This window comes from Myotis myotis, unplaced genomic scaffold (assembly GCF_014108235.1).
Source record: "Myotis myotis isolate mMyoMyo1 unplaced genomic scaffold, mMyoMyo1.p scaffold_m19_p_14, whole genome shotgun sequence".
Taxonomy (NCBI): domain Eukaryota; kingdom Metazoa; phylum Chordata; class Mammalia; order Chiroptera; family Vespertilionidae; genus Myotis; species Myotis myotis.
This window is the reverse complement of record NW_023416318.1, coordinates 33779310-33807305: the sequence shown is the minus strand read 5'-3', so window position 1 is coordinate 33807305 and position 27996 is coordinate 33779310. Positions and strand designations below refer to the sequence as shown.

Sequence of the window (27996 nt, the reverse complement as noted above, 5' to 3'; positions counted from 1 at the left end):
ATATAGGCTCCCAGTCACAAGTACAGTGCCCACAGCAGCCATGTCACCAATGTCAGTTTCACTCATAATGACAGTCACCTGATTTCAACTGGTGGAAAAGATATGAGCATCATTCAGTGGAAACTTGTGGAAAAGTTGTCTTTGCCTCAAAATGAGATTGTAGTGGATACTACTTTAACCAAAGCCCCCATCTCTTCCATTGAAAGTGTCATGCAATCTGGCACTCCCACACCACCTCCTTCCCAGCCCTTAAGTGAGACAGCTGAAGCAGCAAGTAGAATAAGCAATTCTCCCACACTTCTGGAGAACAACCTGGAACAGACTGTGGAGCCCAGCGAAGACCACAGTGAGGAGCAGAGCGAAGGGGGCAGTGAAGACCTCAGTGAGCCTGTTGATGAAGAGCCATCCAATGAGATGAGCCAGGAGCAGAGTGAAGCCCCTCCTACTGAGGACCAGCAAGACCCTGCACCTCTATCCTAACACCAGGGCTTGAGTGTATGTGATATTGAGCTAGAGTTCAGATAACAGGACAGGAAGTGATGGAGGATCGCTACTGACCAAGATTTTGGTTTCCATGTGATCAGTGTTCTTCAGTAGAATTATCTTCAATCAAATGGAACCAACCTAAAGGTTCGTTTTGGTGTGCGTTGAAGATGAACCAAACTTAATAGTAGGAAAGAGTGAAACTATGTCTCAGAAATTATGTGTGTGTAAGTGGTGTGATGTCAATACTGGAAGCAAAATAGCAGTTGTATTGATTTAAGACAAACCCCTTGTTATCTGAACATGTTTTCTTCAGGAACAACCAGAGGCATCACAAATACTGTTACTCATCTACTGGCTCAGACTGCTACTTTTCTCCTGATGCAGAAAAAGAAATCAAAAAAGAAAAAAGGAAAAAAAAGCTCCTTAACTGAGATATCCTCCTACCCCAAATGTGTAGTGGAAATTTGTCAGTTAAGAAAAACTCAGTATTGCCACTGGCAGTGGAGTTGCCTTCTTGAATAATAATGCCATTTCCTACACTACGGTAGATATCCAGGTCTGCTTGTTAGTCTACTGTATAGGTGCTGCCTTTCCTAAGTCATAATGAGGAGCAGTCTGTTAGTTTCTTGTGTGCGAGTCTATTTTATCTTAGAACTAAGAAAGCAGTGGTTTGTTACAGAGCTCTTAATGTATATTAAACCATTGATACGCAGAAATAATGGATTCCTCCAAGGATTCCTTTACTGGCCTGAACATTTTTAAATGTTAGGCATATGTGGGGATGGAAGGAAAAAGAAACCGTATGCCTATAAAACTAAATTGTAATTACTGGGCTAATTTTAACTTAGACTTCAACATAATTTGTTCCCTCAACAGCAGAAATATAAATACAGTAAGTTTAAATGATTGAATTGGTGCTTGAAGTTTATTGGCTTAGCTGTAATTTTTACACAGATTAATGATATTGAGGGATAAGATACTCAGCAAATTGCAAATTCTTTTTTACAGAAGTGTGAATAAACAGTCATAATTCTTTTTATAAATTGCATACTTAACAGACTTGCTATATATGGTCATTTTTCTCTGGTGGAAGTTGCTATAAGCCTTGCAATTATAATGTGGTTATCTTCTGCTAGTTTAGGCAATGCATGTATTATTATGCATTGGATAGTAGTTTTTGTTTTTAAGTTTTGTCAGATGACTTTGTTTTTAAGTATGTGTTTCCCTACTTTAAAAATAATTACTGACAAATACTCATTTCCTATGTTTGTTTATACTTGGATTATAAAAAAAACTTTTATTTTTTAGCTTGCTGCAAGTTTTGATATTTTTTTTTTTTGTTAGAATATGTTTAGAAACTTTGGATGAGTTCAGAAGTCTTAAGTATGCAAGTGTTTACGTGATTGTGCCATTCCAAAGTGCATCAGAACTGTCATTCCCTTCTAGTATCTTCTCAGGAGTAATACAGATCAGGTATTTCATCATCATTTGGTAATGTACAAACTCCAGTGAACTCCCAAGGACACTCACAACATGTATATTCACGTGCTGTATGTAAGGGTGTGGGTATGTGTGAAGGGGTAAGTCTAGACACTTACTCTGTGTTTGTGTGTATCTCTATATAAGCAGATATACACCACATTGAAAATATTCAATGTATATCTCTAGGTGTATAGATATATGTTCGTGTGTATCTCTTTCCTTTTGTTTACAACTGTTCAAAAAAAACCTCAAAGTAGCTCTCTTCAACAGAAGAGAGGTAGTTTCCAAGCAACCCATTTTTTTTTTTAGTGTGTTCTGTACATAATTATCAGAGAGCATCAGTATCAGGCATATGTAAGGCATATATACTTGCCTATTAGCAGTGGTGACTAAATTATCAGGTCAACATGTGCTTTTCCCTACAAGAAAAATACTATGAGATGAACAAGTAGAAAAGCATTTCTTCAAGCTCTCAGTGATAACCAGGGAGTTTATGTGGGCACATCAGTCACCTTTGGGGTTGCTGTGTACAATGAAATTTATAATCGTGATACTCTTGGGTGGTAGTTTTAAGACACTACTAATACGCAGAAAGCGTTCCAGCTCTTGCTGGCAACTACTGTTTAACAGTCAATCAAATCTGTGATAATGGTTGGAAGTGGGTGGGATTATGAAATTGTAGTTTTTAGAAAAACTTGTGAATGAAAATGAATCCAAGTGTTTCATGTGAAGATGTTGAGCCATTTCTATCATGCATTCCTGTCTCATGGCAGAAAATTTTGAAGATTAAAAAATAAAATAATCAAAATGTTTCATTTGTCTCTCTAAATGTACCTTAAACTCTTTCTTCACTTATATTGCTAGTTGCCATGACTGTCCCCTTTTTAGAAAACATGACAATTATTAGTTGATCACAGTTGCTATTACGGATACAACCATTCTGGTAGTAGTAAACTCCATCTCATAATATTATAGGAAATTACTTCTGATTGATGCTTCCATTTAATAAGGAAATAGCTTCATTTTAATTTACTTCATGTCTATACTTTCTCTAATGTTTACCATTGGATAATCCTAGTGATCCTGATTCCACTGCCTCCCAGTATTAGCCTTTGTTAAATCCTTGAGCTCAGTAGGACCCTGTATCCCGATTTTTCCATCTCTCCCATGTTGCTTAGTGACAAGGATCCCGTGCACACCACAACCATAAATTGGCTGCTACATACTTTCTTTTTAAAGAGTTAGATTGAGAGTATTCCATCTATTCCCCAGCTTTATAATCAAGGAAATGACGGTATTCATCATTACCTTATTCACCTTTGGTGACTGACAGAGCCACTCACATATACAGGCATACCTCACTTTACTGCACATTGCAGATGTTTTTTGTTTTCTTTACAAATGGAAGGTTTGGCAACCCTGCATCAAACAGATCTATCAGCACAATATTCCAATAGGTTCAGGTGATGCTTATGCTTAGCATTTTTTAATTAGGTATCTTTTTATACGTATTGCTATTGCACACTTAGACTACAGTATAGTGTAAACATAACTTTTGTATGTACTGGGAAACCAAAAAATTCATGTGCCTCGCTTTACTGCAGTGGTCTGGAACCAAACCTTCAGTACCTCCACGGTATGCCCATACGAAATAACCCATGAGAGCTGTCCTGGAGTAGGAGTTTCTCTTTCACCAATTCTGAAACAAAATGGCCGATGGACACCAGACAAACCCACTTAAACAGCGTGACTGAGGTGCTGGTGATACTGCTAGAAGAAATTAGGTTTCCAGCTTAAAGCTGGAACTAAAAGGAAGAGGAGTAAAGAGAACATGTTTAGGACAAAGAAGACAGGCTGAAGAGCAGCCCCTGTGCGGCCAAGCATGCCCAAGCACCCTGGTTCATTTAGTGATGGGGGTGCGGGGGGTTAGTTACCCTGTAGGCAGGGAGGTTGTTGGGAAGATTTCGTAACTGACCGTGTTCATTTACCCAGATAAGGGCCACGCCAGGACTTCATGTTTTATAGCTTTAAAGCTCACTCTTCTTCCACTCATACTGGGAGGAAGACTTTCTTTAGAAACAGGTAGCAAGCGGGAATGGATGAGGGTACAAATTCACAGATTTGGGGAAGATAAGCGAAACAGCAGAGTGTCTGTCGGTCTCAAGCCTCAGGTTCACCTTTTCCAAAGGAAACCTGAATTTCTACTCTGCCCGCATTAACAGGCCTGTACAATAACCCTAAATGCTCTGGTAAAGAAGATAAAGGGGGGAAAAGAAGTAATCCCAAATGGAGTAAAGAAAGCCTGTCTCCTAGACATGTCAGTGTGTTTTGTTTCTGTACCTATGGGTGGCGTCCTCAGGAGACCCGGGCTCACTGAGCACATTATTATTGGGTCCTTATTTTTTTGTACTTCACCAATCCAGAGTCTGGCAGAAAATCTCAGTTACCACTTCTATATCTCAAAGGACAAAAACATGAAAAAATGGGCAAAACCAAAAAACAACCAAAGTACTCAATAATTAAAATATGGTATATCCATATAACTAAATGCTATTCAATGGTAAGAGCTAATACGTGCTTTACGTGCAGCCCCATTATCTCCATTTTACAGAGAAGCCAGGTTACACTATAAGCAAGTAGCTGCACCAAGATTTGCAGCCAGGTCCTGCTAGTGCACTAAAGACGTTTGCTGTAAGACAATAAGCTAGTGATTACTACAGGAAAGACTAGAATGATTCCGCTCCTGATAGGAAGAATTTAAGACCAGCATAAAGAAGAACTACAGAAAGTGATTAGGCTTTGCAAAAGGCAGTTTGGGGCTCTGAACAGTGTCACAAAATTGAAGGGACCTGCTTGTGCACAAGTCCCCTCCTTCCACCCCTTCAGCCAAGTGCAGAGCAGAGGAGCTCCCAGCCTAACCTCACATTCTGACACCTGCTGCCAGTGACTGCCTGCTCTTCCTGCTTTTGTTGGCCAGAGTTGCACATGAGTACCAAGTCCTTACTGCTCCATTTAAACCTATTTGTACAGAGATTCTGCTTCCTTATTTCCCAACTTTTGAGCAATTTCCATTTCACAAAAAAAGCATGGCAGCTTCTGTCAGTGGCCAAGTGCTTTTCCCACACTGCCTCATTCCCCATCTCTCACTGCCAGTGGCAAGCCTGGAGGTTCTCCCAGCCCCACGCTAGGCCACTTGCTTTGATCTTGCACCTCCTCCCCCTCAGCAATGTAAACACAGAGTCCTAAAAATAGATTTCACTAGGGAGCCATCCATTGACAGATGAATACGGATAACTGCTGGTGCTGATGACATCACAGTTTACTTTCACCAGTTCTCACTAGAGGAACTGAAAACAAAAGGGTCGCTAAAAAAAAGGGGGGGGGGGGTTGTTAAAAGAAATGACCTCCAAGAGGAAAAATAACTTTTCAATAAGAAGCAAAACCCTCATACCTGGTCATCCCGTTTCATTCTTGATGGTCACACCAAGCCAGAATGCTTCCGGGAGAGGTCACAGGGTCCTGCAGCCTGCCTCTGCACAGGCTGTCCCTGTAGCCGACACTGGGTGGGGGCCTTGGAAGCCTGGGCGGAAGCCAGGGAACAGAAGCTGACATTCTCTTACCAGATCAACGGTAGAACTACTTCACTTAACAACTGTCATTCAGATGCCCAGGTAAGGCAGGTCCTCCTCCTGCAGACTTCAGTCTCTACAATAAAAATGGATAGTGCTGCCAACAGTTTCAAAGTGGCAGCCAGTCTGAATCCTGGGGAGTAAGTCATCCATTGATGAGGCATATACAAACCTATCCCGTGCAAGGAACCATGCTGGGCCCCACAGGCAATCCAATGATGACTAAGATACAGCCCCTGCCTTCAGGGAGCATGTAACCTAGAAAGGTGGGAAAAACAACCTTTCTAATTTCTCTCAAAATTCGAAAATTATCACTACGTGATAATAAATAGTGTATCATTTGAAATGTGAAAAGTAAATATTCCTACTGAGGAATCATGGATTGGTCATCTATTGGAACCACCCATCCACTGCTTAAATTCTATAACAGATAACATCCAAAAGGTTAAATTTTGATATTTAAAAAATAGTGTGGAACCCATACAATGGAATACTACTGCCTAATGAAAATGAACAAACTATTGATATATGCAAACTTGGATAAAGCTCAGGGTATAGAAAGTCAATTTTGAAAGTTTACCAGCTGTACATTTCAAACACTTATATAACACTAGAGGCCCAATGCACAAAATTCATGCAAGGGGCTGGGCCCTCGCAGCCCCAGCTTCGGCTGTCTAGTCTAATTAGCATATTTTGCTTTTATTATAGTTTCTCAACATGACAAAACTATATAGAACAGACTAGTGATTGCCAGGGGACGGTACAGAGGGGAGGGGATGTCACTATTAAGGGGAAGCACAAGGGGGTTTCTTTGTGGTGATGAAGTCTGTCTCTTGGTTAGGAGGGTGGTTACATGAATATATACATGGGATTAAATTGCACAGAACTACACACATGAACGTAAAAAGGATGAAAATTCAGAAAGGTCTGTAGTGTAGATTAGTGTATTATATCAACATCAATTTTAATTTTACACATTATATAACATGTGACTATATTTGGGGGGAGAGAAGCCCCTTGAGGGAGGGGGTTCACCAGACTCTACTATTTTTCAAACTTCCTATGAATCTATAATTATTTCAAAATGACAAATTTAAAAAGATATAAACACTTTACCTTTCCTTTATGTTTTTGAAGGGAAAGTGGAAAAGAAAATGGGTCTTAATACAACAAAATTTTAATACAATTTCTATCCATGTGCACTTCAGGTACAAATTGTGAAAGTGGGTGCTCTCCACAGCTTTTCCAGCCGCCACTCTGCTGCCATGGTGTCTGTGAGAGAATTCCTGGCTGGAGTGGGCATGAAGAAGCCCAGGCAAGGGAGGGGTGCTGGCCAGAGGTGTGGTTGTTAAGTTCAGCTTGAGAGCAGGGCAAGAGACAGCCTGGAGGCACAGAGAACTCACCTGCTAGTCCCCCTCCCCTTGAGGCACCTGCTGCATAACTCACATGGGAGATGGCCTCTGTGTATCCTCTCCCTTTGCTCAGGCACTGTCCCCTTCTCCCTCTTTATTTTTCTGCTATTTTTTTATTGTTTAAAGTATTATAAATAGTACATATGTCTCCTTTTTCCCTCACTGACCTCCCCCCTATCCCCCTAGCCCCCAGCACATGCCCTCACCCCCCCTCCCAGTGTCTGTGTCCATTGGTTATGCCTATATGCATGCATCAACTGATGAACAAAAATAGATAAGAGACAAAGAAGCATCGAACAGACTGTCAAACTACAGCGGGATGGCAGGGAAGGGTTTGGGGGGAGGGGTAAGAGATCAACCCTTCTCCCTCTTTCTGACTGGTCAGTGTCATTGGTATCACTCCCTTTCTTGGAAACCCCTCCAGAAGCCACCCTCTGCTGCCTTTCCTAGGATGCTTGGGCTGAATCACCTCCCCTTATCCAGAATTTATAAAATGACAAGAAAAAGAATTCCACTCTTTAGCACAGCCCTCATGAAATTGCTGCAGAGTTGAGATTAGGTGATCAGGCTTTCTCCCGTGAGAGTGACAGGCCCTCGGGCTTCACCGGCAGAATCTATTTTTGCGTGGCCTACTGTTTGCCAGGCTTTGACATTTCCATTTAGAAGATGAATTAATTCTGAGCTGAGCCAAGTGTCCTCTTTTGGAAGATGTGTTAAGACCCAGGCCCTCGCAGGACACGAGCACCCATGAGACCCTATCCCTTTCTCACATGATGACGGGTCAGCCTTCCTGGGGGGCAAGTGAGGAATCTGACATGAACTAAGCGGCTGCAACGAAAAAGGTATTTTTGACCGTGGGCTTAGGCACCATCTGTGCTATCCCCAGGCCCCATCTCCCTGATCACGGTCTGAAAGAAGGGAATAAGGCCCTTGTTACCAAGGGCATTTGATCCACATGGGAGACATCCTGGTGAGCTCATGGGCTCCGCCTGGCCCTGTCTGTGAAGCCCAGCATGAGAGAAGACATTAGCTGTCCCTGCATCAGGGCACGGGGAAGGCTGCCCCTCCGGATGACTGGCTGGGCCTCCAACCCAATAAACAATGTTTGCTCTGGAAGCGATGAGCAGTGCAACAAATTGTTAGGAAAGCCTGCAGATGGCTCCATTAATAAAGCTGCCATTCACAGCTGCCAAAGCTGAAGTAGTTTCTATGGGAAACCCTCACATTAAAATAGAAAGAAGTTCTTTTAAATTACAGTAATTACATTTTCATTAAACATTATCAAAGTTAAACACGGGGATTTGTCTGGGAGGGCACTCATCATTCTGAGCTCTGAAGGCCAGGGATAGTATCACCTCTCTCTGGTCCCTGACACAGAATCTGACACAGCGATTACAGAATGAATGGTTTGTGCCATAGGGTTACTGGTGTAAAAATGGGGCAAGTCCCGTCTCAAGTAACCCAGATCTGTCCATGGAAAAGCCCTGTGGAAAGGACAACAGGGCACCTGGTAGTCCATAAGGGAAGAAAGCAGAACTTGTGGGAAGCCAGAGATGGCCCAGGGTACTCAGAAGACTTCAAGACCCAGCTCAAAAGTGGCCAGGTTGGCCGACAGCACTAGGAAACCCCAGGCCCAAACTGCTCTTGGGGATGAAGCGTAAGGCACGACTGTCTTCACCAGGGGAGTCAGTCTGCCCCTTCTGTTTTCAGTGGCATCTGGCCCAGACCCGGATCCCAGTGAGATTCTTCTGGGCCCAGAGCACAGCACAGAGCTCTGCAAAGACCAGCAAGTGTCCCCACCACACACGCACATTCCCAAGATACATAAATAAGGGTGGAGTCAGCACCTCTGACCTCTGTCCAGACCTGGAGCTGAAGAAAGCCCATCTCCCCTCTCTACCTCCCCAGTTCCCGGGGTTGGGACGGTCCACCTTGACGAACCCTGGGTTGACTTCTCGGTTGCAACACACCCCACCCATAATCACTCAGGAAAATAAATAGAAAAAATATGCTGGATGACAAGGTATAGTAAATCCTACAGCAGGGACACTGAACTTTATCCCACCGTTCTCCCCACACCTCCTGCTATGGCCACTAGACAGAAACCTGGGAATGCTGACACTCAGGAGACTGAGGCTGCAGACAGGCCCAGATGAGGACACTGATCCCTCACCCGGCAGAAGTAAGGCCAACCAATCCCAAGGCATAAGGCTCAGGGGCAGCCTAAGGCTCAGGCAGCTAGATCATATCGCAAAGGGCAGCACACTCACCTCCTGACCCACCAGGTCCTCAGCTCCCTAAGACCTGCCCACGCTGGCCTGGGCTGGGTGGTGACCACTCCTGAGCTCCCATGGCCATAGGACATGTTTTTACAAGTTACACACCCTGCCCTAACCATCAGCAGTGACTGCTTACCCCAGCCTTCCTGCTGCAGTTGCGGCCTACTTCCTCTGGTACGGCACTTCCTGATACTCAATGAACAGGGTCCGACTAAGGGAGACACATACATATACACGGGCAGACACATACATATATAAACTGATTTTCCAAATGACTGTTGCTTCAAGAGGACATGAATCCAGGAGAAAAGGGAACAGACACCAAGTATAAACAAAGGCCCTTCTGTGTGACTCTAATTAGAATGACAACCAATTGAAAACAATTTAATGTTGGTTCATGAAAGGTTAATGAAATTCATGTTTTGAAGATGCAGAATGCAACACAGATATAGCCAGAAACACATTTCTAACCTTCATTCTCTTTAATTATTCGGTCAGAATAATTTCCCGAGAGCAGTTTTAGTCTCTGGATGGCTTTAATTAAACACCACTGAACTTTAAGTTAACATCAACTCATCCAACTGCAACTCAATTTTCAAATTAACCTGCTATCTAACATGAGGGTTTTGTGGCCTGAGCAGGGGGGTGGTAGGGGAGGGGAAGATGGGCATGGGGCCTGACAGGTATTCACCAATTCTAGAACATTTTCCATCTTTCCCCCACCCTCTCCAGGGGCCAGGAATTTCTGTAACCTGTCGCAAGCCTCTCTAAAGACAGAGGCCGAGGCTGAGCCGGGCAACCAAGCTGACTCCTTCCTTGGACTTTCCCATAGTCCTGGGCTCTGGCTCCATTCTCTCCAACAACTTCGGCATAAGCCTGGTACAACCAGACCCTCCAAGTGAGTCCAGGGCCAGCAGACCCCTGCCCCCGCGCCTCCACTCTACTCTTGCCTACCTGCCTTCTTCCCCCTTCTCTCCCTCCCCTTCACAGTGCTGAAATGTGTCAAGAGCCCTGGCTCAGCAATCCTGCCTGACTAGGTGCCCTCAGGAAAGACCCCTATTTTCTGAGCTGACTCTGGCACTTCACCCAGGCCCCAGGTATCTGCCTCACTCCTTTTCTGCCTTTGAAAACCAAGGTTCCTGCTTTTGTCAGTTGCATTTCATAGCCGTACCAAGGCCCTTTTGCAATGAGTTTCTGCTTCTAAAACTTTTTTCCTGCTGACTGGGAGGCTGCCCTAACATTTCCCACAGCTTGGGGCAGCTTCAGCCAACTTCCATCAGAATGTGATATTTGAAGTTGGCAAAGAGTCTAATCTACCCAGTACATACTGGGCAATGTGAAGGACCTGTACTTTGGCCCTGAGGTACAGCCATGTGACCATGACAAAGCTTCGTGTCAAAGGCAAGGTCAGGGCAAGAAAACGCATGACATCCCAGGAGGGCTGTTAGCACTCGAGGAAAAAAGTATTATGTAAAGAATGCTATTCCCAGCCACTCTGCCTGACCTTTTCCAGTAGTACCTGCAGCAGCTTTCCTGGAAATCAGCTCTAACACTCCGGATCCTGAGCAATAAGCAGCATCTGGTCTCGGTCTATCCAAGACATCCTGCAGCACCTGTGCACCTGGAGCTACCCCAGTCAAGAGTCCTAATGAAACTCACGCAAGTGACGGCTGCTGACGGCAGAGGAGACTGCGGATGACCCATCTGCTCCAACACTATCTTGCAAGGTGGCCGAGTCACCCCAGTTGCTCTGTTCAAGTCATGAGAGCAAGGTCAGCTGATGCTGCCCTCACAACCATGAGGGTACGCCCCCTACAGCCAAGGTGCACGTTTCCCAGAAGAGAATCCACAGCCACACTCCCCCACCCACATTTACCCAGAGGCAGCCTGTCCTACGGTAACCAAACCCCATCCATCCCAAGGAGCTCCCCAAAGGGAAGGGCAAGGGATAACAGTGAAATTGCTCTATAACAAGAAAGGTTCTTAACCAAATGATTTACTAATCCTAAGAGACGAGAGACACCCTAAAAAGGACCTAAAGATATTTTTTTAACTTTTAAAAATATTTAATTTTGAAATAGAGTGCTTGCTTATGGGGCAAAGGTATCTGACTCATCTTTGGGTCCCCGGCACCTGGTAGTATATGTTTTTGCACTAACTAAATATCTGAAAGCAGCAGAGCATTAGGGGACTCCTTGATGACCATGAGTCAGAGGGGCCCTAGACAACCAAGGATGACAGCCAATGCACCTGCGAGAGGAGCACTAAGGACAGTGCCCCACTTCTCAACCAACCCGCCGTGGGCAGTCCTTGGTGATAGATTAGAGTGATCCAACCCAGGATATGTGCAGTCAAATGTCAAATAAATGTACTAAATCACTGGGACCAGATAGTATCTCAATTTCTAAGCAATCAATCACCATTGCCCCTGGTGTATCCTCTAGCTATGGAAGATCAATGAGCCAGAAATCCGGGCAGCCTGCCCATAGCCACACTCACAAAGAGGAGAAAAAGTATATAAATCAAAGCCAGCCAGCCAGTATTACAATAGTCACTCCCACCCTCACCCTGACATTGATAGCTTCACACCAAAGTCACACTAGATGAGGGGCCTGGAAGGAGAAGGAAAGTTGGAACCTGAAAGGGCATCTGCTGACAGAGAAAACAAATGATGAGTAAGAAAGAATGTCAAAGTAGCCATTTGCAACCTTTCTTGCTTTTGTGCACCCTAAAGAATTTTGAAAATCTTTGTGTAGCCTTTTGCATATGCAAGTTTAGCAACTAAAACCTTTCACCATAAGTTGAAATAGTTGCACGGAGTAATTTCTGGTGTATTATAGATAAGGGCTTAAACTATTAAGTCACAATCACCTTGTCCCAAAGGTAATCCTTGTGAGGCCCAACTGCGCTTGGGTTCTGGGACATCCCCCTTTCTGCACAGGCTGGTTCTAGTGAGTTTCTGGAACCTGCAAACAGAAGAAGTTTGGCTCAGAGAAGTCAGCAGAGACTGTTCCTGAGGAAGGCAGCAGAAGACCAAAGACATTAATGGCACTATCAAAAGGACCTGGACACAAGTGGGAAAAGTACATGAGTAGACAGTTGACAAAAAAAGAAATAAAACTTACCTTTAAAAATAAAAAGATTTTTTAAAGTAAGAATAAATTTTAAATAAAAGAAAGACATTCAACATCACTAATTTCAATAGGAAGGCACTTTAAACCAAAGGAATTTTATCACTTACCAGATTGGCAAAAAAGAGGGCGAGCAGGCACTCCCCTCATGGCTAGGCAGGAACATACATCAGCACCATCGCTTTAGTGAGGAATAGCTATCACAATGGGGGATGCACATTCTCTAGAAGTCTCACTTCTAGAAATGACCCTACAAATATATTCAGTAATATAAAAAATGACAAAAAGATTACACATTAAAGGAGTGCTTATAAAAGCAAAAAAGATACAACTAACTAACCATCAAAAGGAGACTAGTTAAATAAACTATGGTATGTTCATAAAATGGAACACAATGCAGAAAAATAAAGCAGAGAACAATCTCCAGACTGTGAGTATTAAGAATGTGTAATGCCACTTGGGCAAAAACAAAACAGGCAGCGAAGGAAAATGCATCTGATCTGTGAATAGAACACACCTGAACGTAAACAGAGGCAATGGGGCTGGAGACAATGTAAGGTCAGCATGGAAAGCATCTTGTGTGTCAGGAAGTGAAGAAATGCTCAGAGACAGATAGGGGCATGTCAACAGGACACAGAAACCAAATTTGAGCATCAGAATGATAACTACAGAGATGGTTATTACAATGAATGAGAAAATTACATTAAAACTTTTTAAAAGGGGGGTACTCATCTTCACAGAAAAATATCAACATTGCAGAAGAAATGACAGAATAGAAAGTCACTTTTTAAAACCATCTTAAAAATAAATGACTCAGGTCAGGGGACAAGGAGAGATAAACCAAAGAACTTGTATACTTCTATGCATAACCCAAAGACAACAATAGGTTGGTGAAGACCTGGGGGGTAGGGAAGGACTGGGCAGAAGGGGGAGGAAAGTGGGGGATGGGAGACATCTGTAATCCTGTCAACAATAAAATAAAATAAAATAAAATAAAAAAGACTGAGCCCAGCCGCTGTGGCTCAGTTGGTTGAATATCGTCCCACGTACCAAGGGGTCGCCAGTTCAATTTCCGGTCGGGCCACATGCCTGGGTGCAGGTTCGAACCCTGGTCAGGGGCATGCAGGAGATAGCCAATGGATGTTTCTCTCCCTCTCCCTCTCTTCCCGTCTCTCTAAAATCAATAACAAAGAACATATCCCCCCAAAAATGAAAATAAATTATTCAAAGAATCATCAATGAACACTAACACTGGATGCAAAACTATTGAAAATAGGATATTCCCAGTCTCAAATATCACCCCACAGATTACTTGTTAATTACAAAGGGGAAAGGGTATCTTTACAAGGGAGAAATCTCACATTTTAATTATCTAATTCAAATCATCAATAATGGGACAAACTGGTATTGAGTACCTTATTATACCACTGATATAATAAGGAAAACACACTATATATAAAGAATTCCTGACAAAAATGTTTAACCTGGATCCAATTATAAGGAGACCATTAGACAAATCCAAGTTAAAGGATATTCTGCAAAATACTGGCAGTCGATCAATGTTTCTCTCTCTCATCAGTTTCTCTCTCTTTCTTCCTCCCTCTCTCTAAAAATCAATTTTTAAAAAAGGTTAAATATGGAGTTACCATAGGACTCAGCATTTCCACTCATTATATGCCCTATGTCCATCAAATACCTGATGTAGATCTGTGCACCTGAAACCTGTATAACTGTGTTAACCAGTGTTGACCCAATAAATCTAAAAATAAAAAAATACTTGTATACCAACATTCATAAAAACATTCATTATTCATAATAGCCAAAAGTGGCAATAACCTAAATATCCATCAACTGATGAAGAGATAAACAAAATGTGGTATATCCATATAATATTATTCAGCCATAAAAGGAATTAAGTACTTATACATAATACAATATAGATGAACCTCGAAATCATTACAGTGAGAGAAATCAGTTACAAAAGATCACATATTGTATGATTGATTATACAGTAAACCCTCGATTTTGCAGACTTCAATTTAACAGACTTTCGATTTAACAAACAAAATTTCTGGTCCACACGTCATATGCAAAAATTAATGCCCTGTTAATTTGAAAATACTTTTAACCTATATTTGCTTATAATTAAATTAACAGGTCATTTTCATTTGTTATTAATTCACTGTTATTTTCAACAAATTTAGGCAGATAGGCCAAATGTTGGGAAAATCTGTAGTAATTTCACATAATTAAATATTACACATCTACAACTACAGTCTACATATTTATATCCAAGAGTCGCCGCTAGTAAACAACGTTCAGCAAATGATTAGCACATGATCGCACCACATTGCAAGTGGTAATTGGTTCTGTTGTTGCATGGCATGACTTTCTGCAGCAGTTTTAATGCATGCTAGCCAATGTTCTAGCATTTATTTACTCGCAGTGATCTATTCAATATAAATTTTTAATTGCTGTAATACATATAGAAAACTTCTACATGAAATTAAAATTTTCATACATAATTTTAAATTCACAAATTATCTACATCAATAAAAACAGGTAAACTAATTTGTCAGTTTTGTTAACATGCATTCGGAAAACCTACTCTATTATATAACGAACTTTCAGTTTTAACAGATACCCCGCATCTGAATTAGTCCGTTACGTTGAGGTTTTACTGTATTTATATGAAATGCCCAGAAAGAAAAAAATCTAGAGAGACAGAAAATAGATTAGTGGTTGCCCAGGGCTAGAAGTTAGGGTAGGGAAGGGAAGTGACTGCTCATGGCACATAGAGTTTCCTCTTAGGGTAATAAAACTGTTTTAAAACTGATTTGTGGCAATGGTAGCACAACTCTGAATTTAGGAAAACCCACTGAATTGTACACTTTTTGTTGTTGCTGTCAATCCTCACCAGAGGATATTTTTTCCATTGCCTTTTAGAGAGTGGCGGGTAGGAAGCGGGGGAGAGAGAAACATTGATGTGAGAAACATTGATTGGTTGCCTCCCACATACACCCCTACTGGGATCAGGAATCAAACCCACAACCCTTTGGTGCATGGGCCCACACTCTAACCACTGCTCAGGGCTGAATTGTACACTTTAAAAGGTGAATTGTATGGTATGTGAATTATATCATAATAAAGCTGTTATTTTAAAAAACATAACTACAAAGGACACATTATTAGGATACCTGGGGAAAATTAAAGAGAGACTCTATATTAGGTATCAGTATTGTTATCAATGTTAAATGGGGTGTGACAAATGAGTTATATCCTTACTCTTAGGAGATACTGGCTAACGTGTTTATGGCTGAATCACCATAATTCTATAGCTTAATCTTAAATGATTTAGCAAAAACCAAATGTTTATGTACATACATTCATTGTGTGCCTGTGCTTTGGGAAAGCAAGAAAAAGCAAAGTGGCTATATACTGATAACAAGTGATCCAAGTGAAGGATGTACAGGTGTATTTTGTACTATTCTTGCAATGTTTCTGTCATCTGAAATTTTTCAAAATAAAAACTTGGGAGAAATATCAAAGAATAAAGTTTAGACTTATACAGACAAATAACAACTACCTAGCCTTTGAGAATGCTATTGTTTATAAACACAGTATTTTACCCTCAGTAAGAAATCACTATCCTTTGTTATGACAAGATACAGACCACCACTTCATCTATAATAATCTACACTAATAAAAGGAAAACATGCAAATTGACCATCCCTCTGCTATACCCACCAGCCAATCAGGGAAAGTATGCAAATTAACCCCACAAAGATGGCAGTGGCCATGGAACTGGAGGCTTGGGTTGCCCATGGCGACAGAGGAAGCCAAGCTTCCCACCTGCCCTGGCCGCTGCTGAAGGAGGGGCTGGGGGCCTGGGTCTCCAGGGGTCGTGGCCAGCCTGAAAATGGCCCTCAGCCCCTCACCCAGGCTGGCCAGGCACCCCAGTGGGAACCCCCACCCTGAAGGGGGTGTGGCCAGCTTGAAAACAGCCCTCAGCCCCTCCCAGGCTGGCCACGCCCCCCCAGCAGGGACCCTCACCCCATGGGGACATGGCCAGCCTGCAAACCACCACAGGCCCCTCGCCCAGGCCACCCCATGCCCCAAGGGAACCCCCACCCTGATCCAGGACACCCTTCAGGGCAAACCAGCTGGCCCCCACCCGTGCACCAGGCCTCTATACTAATAAAAGGGTAATATGCTAATTAGACTGGGAGACCTTCCAGGAGACCTTCGGGACGTTCTTCTGGACAAAGCCATGGTGGCGGGGCCGAGGTAGAGGCGGTTAGAGGCCAAGAGGGGACGGCAGTTGTGGGTGATCAGGCTGGTGGGGGTGCCAGTGGGGGGCGAGCAGGCCATCAGTGGGGGTCAGTTGGGGGTGATCAGGACTGTGGGGGGGCAGTTTGGAGTGAGCAGGCCAGCAGGGGGGCAGTTGGAGGCGAGCAGGCCAGTGGGAGGGAAAATGGGGGCAAACAGGCCAGCAGGGGGGGCAGTTGGGGGTGAGCACACTGGCATGGGGGGCAGTTGGGGGTAAGTACACTGGCACAGGGGGCATTTGGGGGTGATCAGGCTGGTGGGGGGCATTTGGGGGCAAGCAGGCCAGCGGCGGGGGGCAGTTGGGGGTGAGCAGGCTGGCAGGCAGAGTGGTTGGGGCAATCAGGCAAGCAGGCAGGTGAGCGGTTAGGAGCCAGCAGTCCTGGATTTTGAGAGGGATGTCCGACTGCCGGTTTAGACCCAATCCCTGTAAACCAGCAGTAGGACATTCTTCCAGGGGTCCCAGATTGGAGAGGGTGCAGGCCGGGCTGAGGGACACAACCCCCCCTCCATGCACGAATTTCATGCACTGGGCCACTAATAAAAGAATATGCTAATTAGACCAGACAGCTGAACAACCTTCTGAACGACCTTCCAGATGTCATTCCAGACATCCTTCTAGACCAGTGATGGCAAACCTTTTGAGCTCAGCGTGTCAGCATTTTGAAAAACTCTAACTTAACTCTGGTGCCGTGTCACATATAGAAATTTTTTGATATTTGCAACCATAGTAAAACAAAGATTTATATTTTTGATATTTATTTTATATATTTAAATGCCATTTAACAAAGAAAAATCAACCAAAAAAATGAGTTTGCATGTCACCTCTGACATGAGTGTCATAGGTTCGCCATCACTATTCTAGACGAAGCCGCAGCAGCGGGGGCTGAGGCTGAGGCAGAGGCAGAGGCAGAGGCGATCAGGCAGGCAGACGAGCAGTTAGGGGCGATCAGGCAGGCAGGCAAGCAGAGTGGTTAGGGGCGATCAGGCAGGCAGGCAAGCAGAGTGGTTAGGGGCGATCAGGCAGGCAGGCAAGCAGAGTGGTTAGGGGTGATCAGGCAGGCAGGCAAAGTGGTTAGGGGTGATCAGGCAGGCAGGAGAATGGTTAGGAGCCAGCGATCCAGGATTGCGAGAGGATGCAGGCCGGGCTGAGGGGACACCCCCCCTCCTGTACACGAATTTTGTGCACCTGGCCTCTAGTATATAATAAAATTCCACCTTTTTTCAGCATTAATGTAGGGTGTGTGAGTCTACCAATTGTGATGGCACAGGAAATTAATGTCTAAATGAACTGTGTGTAACAGGCACATTTCACTACAAGGCAAGCAGGTTTCCTAGGAAGCATATGGTAATCATCAGTATACCATTAGCCTTCTATTACTAGACTTTGAGGAACTATTTTGTAAAGATTATCTGGTACCAAATTAAAAAGAAAGAAATTAAGACTCAGGTTTAAGATGCCTCTGGTGTTGTATTCTGAAATTTTTCTGAAAGATCATTTAAAAAACTTCAAACTTCAGATTTTTCATTCATGTATTTATTCCACAATCAAAATAAATCATAACTTAAAAATCATAATGTTTTTAAAAGGTAAAGGAGTCTTTGTGTCACAGTTTCATTAATAAAACAGACATCGGTCTAAAATGCAACACTAAACAGGTGTTCTATTCCCATAGTGGAATAAATACATAATAATTACACATAAAATTTCACTAAAGATCTGGGATGAGGCAAATAACCCTTTGAAACAAACTGCCCAATGAATAGAGGCGTGCTGCAAATAATTTCTATTAACATTTTACTGCAAGATGGAAAATCCCCAAGGTAACTACAGACACAATACTTCATTTCATGCACCTGGCCTTGGCTTTTGTCTTCCTTCCTCAGACATATCCAAACCCAGAAAGGTTTCTGCCCCACATGCTCAAAAAGGCCACCATGGGTCCCCAAGGACCCAAGCACAGACCGCCGTTAATGAGTCTGTGTGCAGCCTCCATCCAGAGCCTCCAGGGAAATCAGGAGCTCAAACTCGCAGAGCAGCAGCACTTCTTTGAGCAGTAGTTTTAACTGTCAAATGAGCTCTGACAGGCCATGTGCATTTCATAAACAAACCAAAATATTGTCTTATTTTCTTCTATTTTTTTCTTGCAAAATAGTAAGTAGACCATTCAAGTAAAAAAAAATTTTTTTTACAGAAACAAAAATTCAAAGGGTTTATGCCAATAAGCAAACCAGTCTTTTGCAGCCTAATTCATTTGTTTCTGGGCTGTGAAGCCATGTAGAGGGCGATGAGGCAGTAGATGGTCCCTCCCAACGTCAGTGCCATGGTGGTCCGGTAAAGCATTTGATCAGGCAGGCCTCGTTTCAGGTGGATGGGCACACCATCAGATTTCTTGAAAGAAAGAATTATCAAGGACATGGTTGATAAGAAAAAGATTTATAACTTAGGCTAGTAAAGAACAAATGTCTCTACTCCATGACTAACCCATAATAGTGGGAAAAGCCCTAATCCATTAAAATGCTAATTGAAATTCTAGTATATTTTCTTATAAATGTAACTAAAGTTTGTAAATCCAAAATAATTCTCCAATATGCAGCCTCAGGAACGTGCATGCAACAAATTCCAAATTTCTAAGGAATTTATCATATTGCTTAACTAAGAAAGACGCATTGGTGAATTTTTTTAAGACATAAAGGTAACCAGCAGCTAACTTAAGAGCTATATAGGCACAAGAAATGCTCTATATTTACTTTGACTTCCTAATCACTGGTGGATGGAGTCTGAGCACACCAGGTCAGTTAATAGGTTCAATTCCATTATTTTTTATTCAGCCACCTTCTTTCCATTAAGGTGTGTCAAATCCATTTAATAACGACAATCCATAAAACGTTTAATCCATTATTTTGCAGTCTCCAAAATCCCTCCCCACTGCAACGCCAAGACCCCCCACCCTGCTCAAGACGGACTTATCAGCCCTTGCCAGCTTGCTCAGTAGTTAGAGCAGCAGCCTGAGAACCGAAGGGTCTCAGATTCAAGTCCCTGGCACCGGAGGCAATCAATCGATGTGTCTCACAAGGATGTTTCTCTCTCTCTCTCCTGATACTCCCTCCCTTCCACTCTCTCTAAAAATATCAATGAAAAAAATATCCTCCGGTGAAGATTAACAAAAACACACATACACACAAAAATTTTACTTAGCAGATTAAAATGGATTAAACTGATCAAAAGTCCCCAGGCCAGTCCTGAATCTGGACATAGTATTTTTGAGGAGGGAGAAGCTACCTCCCAGCAACAGCAGGAACAGGCACTACCACTCCCATGGCATCTGAGACATTATCTGTATATAGATTAATGTTTATAAAATTTTAAAATCCAGTTTTAGCTTCTCTCTGTTGATCAGCAAACCCAAGAGAGCCTCCTCCACTTCTAGCAACAGCCCAGTGAATTTTAATATCAAGGAGGCAAAAAAACAATTAGAAGAAAACACAATGCCAAAAGTCACTGCATGTGTCACAAACCCAAATATATATTGGATTATTCATAATGTTTATACATAATACATGCTACTGTTTCCTCCATCTAATATATGCAATTTAAAAACCTGCATACCCTCAAATACTGATAAGAAAATTAATCACCCTCTCTCTCTCATCAGTTTCTACCTACAATGAGTTCTACTAGTTTATGGCTCAAATAATATCAAAAGAATTCTATTTAAGGAAAAAGAGAGAAGGGGGTAGTAAACTAGATTAACACTCGGTTTCATAGTGTTTGTTTTTAAACCTATTTATTTCACAGGCTTCTTTGTTCCCGAGTGCCTCCTCTCACCTGGAAAAACTTCTGCAGCTCTGGAACTTTGTTTTTCCCAGCATAATCATATGTGGGATAATCGGAAGTCAGTTTAGTTGGTGTGGCAAATATGATAGGCGGTGCTTCTGTGGAAACCACAGGCTTTAATCCCTGCAGGAAAAAAGGAAGAAAGTATGTCTGGGCCTCTGAACAAGCCTTTCAAGGAGCAGGCTGTCTGGAACAGTGGAGGCAGTCATTCCACCATGAGAGGGAAGGAAAGCCTCTCTAACTCTGCATTACAAGGCCTTTAATTTTTTAAGTTTAAGGTTTAAAGTCCTTAACCTTTCAACAAAATACCCTAGTCCACTTTACCAGAGCAACCTGTCAAGCACCCCCGGCCATGAAGAGGAGGGAGGAGCGAGGGGGGCACAGGGAGCAAGGACAAACAACAAAGGCCCATTCTAGAAATACTATTGTGTCTCTCTTGTCAAACCAGTAAAACATTTATAATCTGTACGAACTCTGGTTTCAAGAAAGAGCTGGCGGTCCCTTTCCTTCTCCTGGTGAGCTGATATACCAATATGGACTCTCTAACCCCAGAAAGGACTTCAGATCTTTTCAGAAACACAGTACAAAAATACCTCCATCTGGAAGAAACTTTAATGGTAAGAGATGTCTTTCAGAACCAGAAAACAAACACAAAATAATTAGAGTAACTAAATTTTCCAGCATTAATAAGCCCGTAAGTTTTTTAAAAACTTTAATTTTATAAAAACAAAAAGGAACCCCTCAGTGTTCTCATGTGTGACATGTGTACGATAGTAACAGTATCTACCACTGAAAGGACTGCGTGACATAGTAAATATATGCCTAAAGTAGTGTACCTGCACTCACAGGTATTCAACAAATATAAACTGAATGAGATTTGGGGGTTAGTACGGGTTACTATTTGTAACCTCAGCCACATTGATAAAGGAAGGACAAACCCACAGGCTTAAAAAAAAACCTAAGGGGAAAGAAAAATAAAGTACTGATTCATGCTATAACACCAATTAACCTTGAAAATACTGCACCGAGTAAAAGGAGCCAGTCATAAAAGCCCACATTATGACCCCATTCATATCAGTCCAAACTAGGAAAATCTAAGAGACAGAACAGAGACTAGTGGTTGCTTAGGGCTGGGGGGTGAGGAGTAAGGGGATCAGAGCTGAAGGGTACAGGTTTCTTTTTGAGGTAATGGGAATACTCTGAAACTGATATGGCGATGGTTACACATTATCTGTGAATACACTAAAATAAACTTCAATGGTACATTTTAAATTAGTAAGTGTATGGTATGTGAATATCTCAATAAAGCTGTTATTTTAAAAGGAACCCAAAGCCCTTAGCACACTTCGAACAGTCATGGATATGGACCTCACAAGAAGAGCTCCAACCCCCCTTTTCCCCAGAACACCCCTACTCCTGCAAACCCTTTTTAGCATTGCCGGACTACAATTTAGAGGAGGCCTGCAGTCTCCCTCACACACACACACACACAAAACATTGGGAAAAGCAATACAACTTTAGATAACTAAGACAGACAGATATAGACGGACGACGGAGCCTAAAGGGAACTCTGGTTTTCCATCTGAAGAAGTAAATCTACAGTGGCAGATATATAGATGGTTCTCCAAAATAACCTGCAGATTAAAATGAGGAAGTTAGATTCCAAATCAATAAAAATCACTTCTTTTTATATTAAATTCTAACCAGGAAAAATAAAATTTTAAAGTTAGAAAGTAGAGTTCAAATTCAGCCTCTTCCTTTTTTACAGCTGAAAATGGAAACTCTTTGCCCAAAATTAATAAATACAGTTGTTAGACCCCTGGTTCTGTTCTCTTCAAAAAAAACCTAAGTTTGTCCTAACCGGTTTGGCTCAGTGGCTCAGTGGATAGAGCGTCAGCCTGCGGACTGAAGGGTCCCAGGTTCGATTCCGGTCAAGGGCATGTACCTTGGTTGCGGGCACATCCCCAGTGGGAGGTGTACAGGAGGCAGCTGATCGATGTTTCTCTCTCATCGATGTTTCTAACTCTCTATCCCCCTCCCTTCCTCTCTGTAAAAAATCAATATAATATATTTTAAAAAAACAAAACAAAAAAAACCTAAGTTTGCCTATAATTGACAGAACCTATTTTAAAAAGCAACTATTGAAAACCTCAATGTTACTCCCACCAGGCAGGCATTAGGATCAATAGAGCAACAAAACAGTATTAGAATAAACTTGGGCTTCTATAAATGGGGCTAAATCACGGCCTTTATTCTGTATTCCATTTACTCATTTGCATATATTACTGAGCACTTACTAAAAATATACAATGAGTAAGACAGATACAATCTCTGCTGTTATGAATATTCATGTTATGGAGTAACAGCAGCTAATATCTGAGCCCTTGTTATGTGCCCAGCATCATGTTAATTTAAACATTTCATATGCATCATCTCATTTAATCCTGACAGCAACCCTAGGCAGATGTTACTATTCCCTTTTTTTTACAGAGGAGAAAACTGCATCGGAGAGGGTAACTTGCCTGAGATCACATAGCAAAGAGACAGAGCCAAGTGTCAAAACTCAAGCCTCTCTCAAGTACAGAGCCCTGGATTGTAAGTATTTCACTACCTGCCCCAGTCACTGCCCCTCAACAACGATCCATTTAAAGAGAAAGTTTGGTCAATATGCTATTAGCCTACATTTGGTATATAACACACTCAAACAGAGAGACTCAGGAGTCTGGGCTGGGAAAGGGATCCTACCCACAAGGCTTAAAAGGGTCTTTCTTTGAACAGAAGAATTTTACACACTCCCTTTATTCTGTAAGCAATTTGTATTTTCTCCTAATGATCATTTCCCCTTGAATGAAAAAAATTAAAAAACCCTTCCTACCAAGCATCTTCAAATATGGTTTTAAATTAAATTCATGTTTTGACAGGACTAATGTGAAAGCACTTTAATACCTAATATGCTTTGTTTGTTCACTCATCAAGTGATTCAAAACTACAGCAAAGTTTTTGAGCAATATCATCTGAAAATAGTACTAATCATCTTAACAATTTTAAATAATTTCATATTTCCATTTATAATACTGTAAAAGTTTAGAATATTGAGTTTTAAAGTTATCTATCATCCCATTATCTTATCCCAACAATTATCATATTTGTATATTCTCTAATCTCTTTTCATAGGCATATTTTGAAATGTTTTCCTGTGATTTAGGACTATAAACAAGTTTCAATCCAGTGCCTCAAGTCCTTTATTTCTAACTTCAAGCCAGATATCACTACCTCCATGTTTCCCTGACACCTCACACTCCATTTGTCCAAAACTGGTTTCTCACAAGTCTAATTAGGAGCCCCGCTTCTGTGGAAAGCATCACCATTCTCCAATTTCCCAATCACCTTCGATTCCTCTTTCCTCATCCCTAAAATCTCCCTCATTGGTCGCTAAATCCTTATCATCCAGACCTCTGACTTCTCCATTCCTATTCAGAAGACCTTGAACTATTTTGTGGATCTAACAGGCATCCCTGGCACTGGTCTCTCCAGTCAGATTGTTTTCAAAGCATAGCTCTGGTCACACTTGCTCCTCCGTTAAGCTTTCATGAAACTAAGGGTAAGAAGCATGTCTTTGTTTCAACCTCTGGCCAAGACTCTACTATAACTTTCTGCAGTAAGTTGCTTTGCAAATGTCTACTCATTTCTCACAAAATTAAGTCCTACCATCCTAGAGCCTTCATGACCTACCTCCATCCACCACGGCCAAACTTACTCAATGATTCCCCAGTTGCCCCCCTCCCCTCCATCATTCTGTTACCTTTACCTAAAACATCATTCTGCCAGCTTAAATAGGAGAGGAATTGCTAAATCGTATGGTAAAATTAAGTTTACTTTTTAACAAATTGCCAAACTGTTTTCCAAAGTGCCTACACCATTTTACATTCCCACCAGCAATGTAGGGGGCTCCAGTTCCTCCACATTCTCACCAACTCCTGCTGTCTGGCTCCTTGATGCTAGCAGGTGTAAAATGGAGTCGCATTTGCAGTTCCCTAATGACTAATGATGTTGACGATCTTTTCACATGTTTATTGGCCCCAATTTAATGGCACCACATGTGAAAGTAAGGCAAATGTTTTTCAATCAACCCCTGGAAAATATCCTCCCCACAATTGCTTGCCATCAAGTTGATTTATAAATCTCGACGAGCACTGTTGTTAAGAGAACCAGCTTTTCCACATTAGGTTGCTCACTGCTTGTTCAGTTATTCAATGCACTTTACATAATACTGACAGTGACAAACGTCTACATTTCCCATTGTGCCACTATCTCCAAGAAAGGAAAAAGTTAAGTACTCCTCTAATTACCGAAGTCAGAACACCTGGTTTGCGAATGCCTGTCACAATCACTCTGAAATCTACAAATCATACAAAGCTTACATGTACACTTTTTTCAACATAACTTAAGAAATCCATACGTAACTAGGACGTTCAAATTCTCAAGAGAAACACAATTCAAGAAGTGCTAGAAATCTGAAGCCCTAGCTGCAAAGTCATCTCAGGGTAATCTCTGCTCTGAGGGTCAATTCAATTTCAATATATGTTCGTTTTACTCTAAAACTGCCCTTTTTCCTTAGTAGTTATAGTTAACAAAACCGTGGTTATGCTAAAACTCTACTAAAAGAACATCTACAACCAACAGAATAGGTCAACTGTGATATATTCGTACAACAAATCCTACACAGCGATAAAAGGAACTGACTACTAACATATGTAACATGAACTACAAAAACACTGAGAAAAAGAAAACTTACACAAAAGGGTACTGTGTGGCTCCACTTACATAAAATTCAAAAATAGGCAAAACTATCTATTTATAGTGATAAACGTCAGAATAGGGAGGTGGACAGGGATTGGCAGGGCAAGAGTAAGAGGGAACCTTCTTAGGGGTGGTGTGTTTAAACTAACATTTAAGATGCGTACACTGAAAAATAGACTTTATACTAGAAACAGATATGATAGAAATGGCTGTTTGCCTATAATCTGTAAAAGAAATCACGGTGAACAACTCCTGCTTTAGACCTCTTTACCAATTTGGTTTCAGTGACAACACACTGGTCTCCCTTATAATCCTGGCTTGCTCCTTTGATAAATTTTCCTTCTCCACCCTCCCTTCGTGTTTCTGTAGTCTGGCTATATTCCCACTTTTCTTCCCTAGATAATCCCTGGGTGATCACCACCACCAGAAACTACTACCGCCTATGGACTGAAGATACTCCAATCTATTAAATTCCATAACCCACAAATCCAGCTGCTACCAGACATATCACAAGCTCATTTATAAACCTAGACCCTTCCCCAACCCCTCCCAGGACTTGCCCTTCTTGCCCTCCCTATCCTAGGTAATAACAGCACATCTAATCTTAGATTGTAATCATCCTGTAACACCCCACACGCACACTTTGGGCAAGTTGCAGTGTCCCACAGGAAAAGGAGGAGGTTCACAGTGGAGCATCTTTTACACCCTACCTGGGCCCTTACTATTCCAGTCGTTTGCCAGCTGCATATCTTACCGATTCTTCCCACACCACTCTATGAGGACAGAAATGAATGTGACGGTAGCTCAGACTCAGCTTTTGGGGAATAGCTACCGCTTACCCAGTACCTACCACCTGCCAAAGACTCCAGTCACCCGGAACACGCCCCATGTAATCTGTACTACAGCTGCCCTAGACGAAACTGAGCTCACAACAAAGGAACGTGATCTACACTAATAAAAGGGTAATATGCTAATTAGACCCTGAGACCTTCCGGGAGACCTTCTGGGCGTCCTTCCTGACAAAGCCATGGTAGTGGGGCCGAGGCAGAGGCGGTTGGGGCAATGGGGGGGGGGGGGGGGGGGGGCAGTTGGGGGCAAGCAGGCAGGTAAGGGATGGCAGTTGGGGGAGCAGGCTGGTGGGGGGAAGGGGGAAGGGCAGGCATTTAGGGGTGATTAGGTGGAAGGGTGGGGGCAACTGGGGTTGATCAGGCAGACAGGTGAGCAGTTAGGAGCCAGGATCCCGGTATTCGAGAGGGTGCAGGCTGGGCTGAGGGGCACTCCCCTCTTCCCCCACCCCCTACGAATTTCGTTCACTGGGCCACTAGTCATAAAATAAAGCAGCAAAGCCAGGATTTTAGCACAGCTTAAGAATACGGGACTCTATAAAGCCCCTCATTTCTACAACACGAGCTGGAGACTGAAAGTCCAATCGACAAAATCTGAATGAAAGCAGACCGCTCAAATAACAGGCATCTGTCAACCATCTTGACAGGTGGAGGTGGTTGCATGTAACTACGCCGACTCACCCAAAGATTTCGAGGGAGTCTCCCAATTCTGATCACACAGCCTCTCCTGGCCCTGGCCCTATAGGTTCTCTCAACGCCGTCATGCCACCTCTCCAGTCCCTGCGGGGATGAGGCTGCGGCAGGAGTCACCAATGGGACACCTTTAAGAGGACAGGGCCGAACTTCGGATTCGGCAGGGTCACATTCTGGGTTCCGCCGACCCCACGAGACACCCCACGAGTCACAAGCAACGAGTCCGGGGTCACCTTGACCCCTGCAGAGTGCCAGGCCCAACTTCTGGCCAGGCCAGCTCCGCCAGGGGAGCATCTACAGAACTAGGAGCCTCCATGGCCGCCGCAAGCAGGTGCGGAGCGGCGCCGGGAGTTACGGGGCGAACTAAACCAAACCGTTGGCAGAAGCCATGCCCGGCGCCGGCGCCGCGACTGACTGGCGCACAGGCTCAGACGGCCATTTCTCCTGTCCGGGCCGGCGCGGTGCTACCCGTACCTGCGGGTTATAGGCATGGGAAGCCCATGCTCCCACCAGATTCTGCGTGAAGCCGCTGAACTTGTAGTACATGACGCCCAGTGTCCCGCTACTCGCAGCCGCTGCCTGCGCGACCGCCACAAGGAAGGACCCTGCCTTCCGGGAGTCGGCCCCAAGGCTCAGCCCAAGGACCCTGCGCCAAGAGATGGGCTGCCCAGAGATCGCCTAACTTAAAATATGTCCTTTTAAGCCACATAAAGGAAGAAGCCCGGTTCTAAAGGCCAAGAAAGGCATAATCATCTCTCGGAGAGCGCGGAGAGCTGCTATATCGGGGTTTGTAGAAAATACGAGTTTTCCTCTTTCCCCAAATTTTGATTCGGGCACTGCTAAGAGGCTCGAAGAAGTGCGCAAGCGCCCCGCGGTCGAGGCCGGAGGCAGAGGGACCTGCCAGGGTGAAAGTAGGGTGGACTCTGGGCGGGGCCTAGGGCTGGAGGGGCGGGGCCTAGGGCTGGAGGGGGCGTGGCCTTGCGCGAGAGGGGCGGGATGGGGCGGGGCAACTACTCTCTTGAAGGGAGCGGTACTGCGGGGCTGCCACCTGGGCCCTCGTCAGACTGAAGGCTTC

The 27996-nt window shown here is 43.2% G+C and overlaps 2 protein-coding genes and 1 long non-coding RNA gene across 16 annotated transcripts in view; 1 reads left to right on the top strand and 2 right to left on the bottom strand.

The window, feature by feature from the left end:
* The window catches only part of EML4 (EMAP like 4), a 160749-nt gene extending 157973 nt beyond the window's left edge, over window positions 1-2776 (top strand). For 7 of the 9 annotated variants that reach the window (XM_036334748.1, XM_036334747.1, XM_036334746.1 and 4 more), the window contains one exon: window positions 7-2776. In XM_036334748.1, the coding sequence (XP_036190641.1) occupies window positions 7-480 (474 nt within the window). In that variant the 3' untranslated portion in view covers window positions 481-2776. The remainder of the gene's footprint in view (window positions 1-6) is intronic. The other 2 variants (XR_004971858.1, XM_036334750.1) reach the window with 2 other exon arrangements.
* Window positions 1-16222, bottom strand: part of LOC118669064 — a 38245-nt gene extending 22023 nt beyond the window's left edge. For 3 of the 5 annotated variants that reach the window (XR_004971861.1, XR_004971860.1, XR_004971859.1), the window contains exons 1-4: window positions 13470-16222; window positions 12530-12669; window positions 12160-12254; window positions 5420-5673 (exon numbers count right to left, since the gene is read on the bottom strand). This is a non-coding gene — a long non-coding RNA (uncharacterized LOC118669064). The remainder of the gene's footprint in view (window positions 1-5419; window positions 5674-12159; window positions 12255-12529; window positions 12670-13469) is intronic. The other 2 variants (XR_004971862.1, XR_004971863.1) reach the window with 2 other exon arrangements.
* Window positions 16223-18264: 2042 nt separating this feature from the next.
* Window positions 18265-27549, bottom strand: LOC118669062 (cytochrome c oxidase subunit 7A-related protein, mitochondrial). 2 transcript variants are annotated; one of them, XM_036334744.1, is made up of 3 exons: window positions 27396-27549; window positions 20575-20706; window positions 18265-19137 (listed from the first exon to the last, which is right to left on the bottom strand). In XM_036334744.1, the coding sequence occupies exons 1-3, from the start codon at window positions 27465-27467 to the stop codon at window positions 18997-18999; spliced, it is 345 nt and encodes a 114-aa protein (XP_036190637.1). In that variant the 5' UTR covers window positions 27468-27549; the 3' UTR covers window positions 18265-18996. The 2 variants fall into 2 exon arrangements, with proteins under 2 accessions (XP_036190637.1, XP_036190636.1); XM_036334743.1 differs by lacking the exon at window positions 27396-27549 and adding an exon at window positions 26910-27359.
* Between the last annotated feature and the right edge of the window lie 447 nt (window positions 27550-27996).